Genomic DNA, 1,140 nt, shown 5'->3' with positions numbered 1-1,140 from the left:
TTAGCCTGAATGCTAGCAGGAATTATAAGCTAGCTTCAGTGCTAATATTTGTAGCATTTACTTTTGGTGCTAAAGTATTAGCCTTTAGCCTGAATGCTAGCAGGAATTGTAAGCTAGCTTCAGTGCTAATAGCATTTAACTTGATTTATCCAAGTGGGAGCTAAAAGTCGAAGAGCTGCTGTGGACGGTGATGCTCCAGCAGCAGTCAGCTTTCCAAGCCTCTGACTGAAGACTGCGCTAGCGGGACATGCTAACGGCTCAACATCCAGGCAGCAGAGACTTTATCCCACAGTAGCATGTCCTGAATGTTAGCTAGCTCTGCTAATCTACCTCGTTTGCTTTTGCCGCTCCTCTTTAAATCAGTCAGGCTGTTTGGTTAGAGTGACGCTGCCATTGAATCCCATATTACAGCTGTGGGGCTCGGTGGTGGCAGCATGGTCATGTGGGACTCTGTTTCAGGCTCTTCGGCCACAGCGGCGCCTGCTGCGCCTGCGGACAGTCCATCCCGGCCAGTGAGCTGGTGATGCGGGCTCAGGGCAGCGTCTACCACCTGAAGGTTGGTGATGCGCAGCAGAAGCTGTATGGCGCCCCCTGCTGCCCGACGGGTTACTGACCGGTTACGTCTGTCGCTCAGTGTTTCAGCTGCGCCACCTGCAGGAACCGGCTGGTGCCCGGCGACCGCTTCCACTACGTCAACGGGACGATCTTCTGCGAACAGGACCGGCCCGGCGCCGCCCTGGTGGCGCTGCAGGGCGGCGGCATCATGGCCGACCAGAAGGTCAGTCAAAGTCCAGCTGCAGACCAGAGCAGATCAGCTGATGTTTTTCACCTTCAGTAAAAACTGAATTTTGAGTTTTAAACACCGAACATGAAAAAACAAAAAGGAAATCAGGAAGGCGTGAATACTTTTGTAGTCGTATAATGGCTGCAGGTTCACAAAATGGCTACCAGGTTTTTCCTGGTAGCCAAAAACACAGCATCCTGTTTATAATTCATTTTTTACATACATTTAAACTCTTAATACTTGTATTATTTTTGATACTAATAGCTTCCCATACATTTAAACTCTTAATACTTGTATTATTTTTGATACTAATGGCTTCCCATACTTTTAAACTCTTAATACTTCTATTATTTTTG

The 1,140-nt window shown here is 48.0% G+C and overlaps 1 protein-coding gene across 1 annotated transcript in view; it reads left to right on the top strand.

The window, feature by feature from the left end:
• Window positions 1-397: 397 nt before the first annotated feature.
• Window positions 398-1,140, top strand: part of lmo4a (LIM domain only 4a) — a gene marked incomplete at its 5' end in the record, with an annotated part of 1,384 nt that continues 641 nt past the window's right edge. Inside the window, 2 exons of the mRNA XM_008424817.2 lie at window positions 398-556; window positions 635-778. Coding sequence (XP_008423039.1) covers window positions 398-556; window positions 635-778 — 303 coding nt within the window. The remainder of the gene's footprint in view (window positions 557-634; window positions 779-1,140) is intronic.

Source organism: Poecilia reticulata, linkage group LG12 (genome assembly GCF_000633615.1).
Source record: "Poecilia reticulata strain Guanapo linkage group LG12, Guppy_female_1.0+MT, whole genome shotgun sequence".
NCBI classification, from domain to species: domain Eukaryota; kingdom Metazoa; phylum Chordata; class Actinopteri; order Cyprinodontiformes; family Poeciliidae; genus Poecilia; species Poecilia reticulata.
This window is presented reverse-complemented; position numbering and strand designations above follow the sequence as displayed.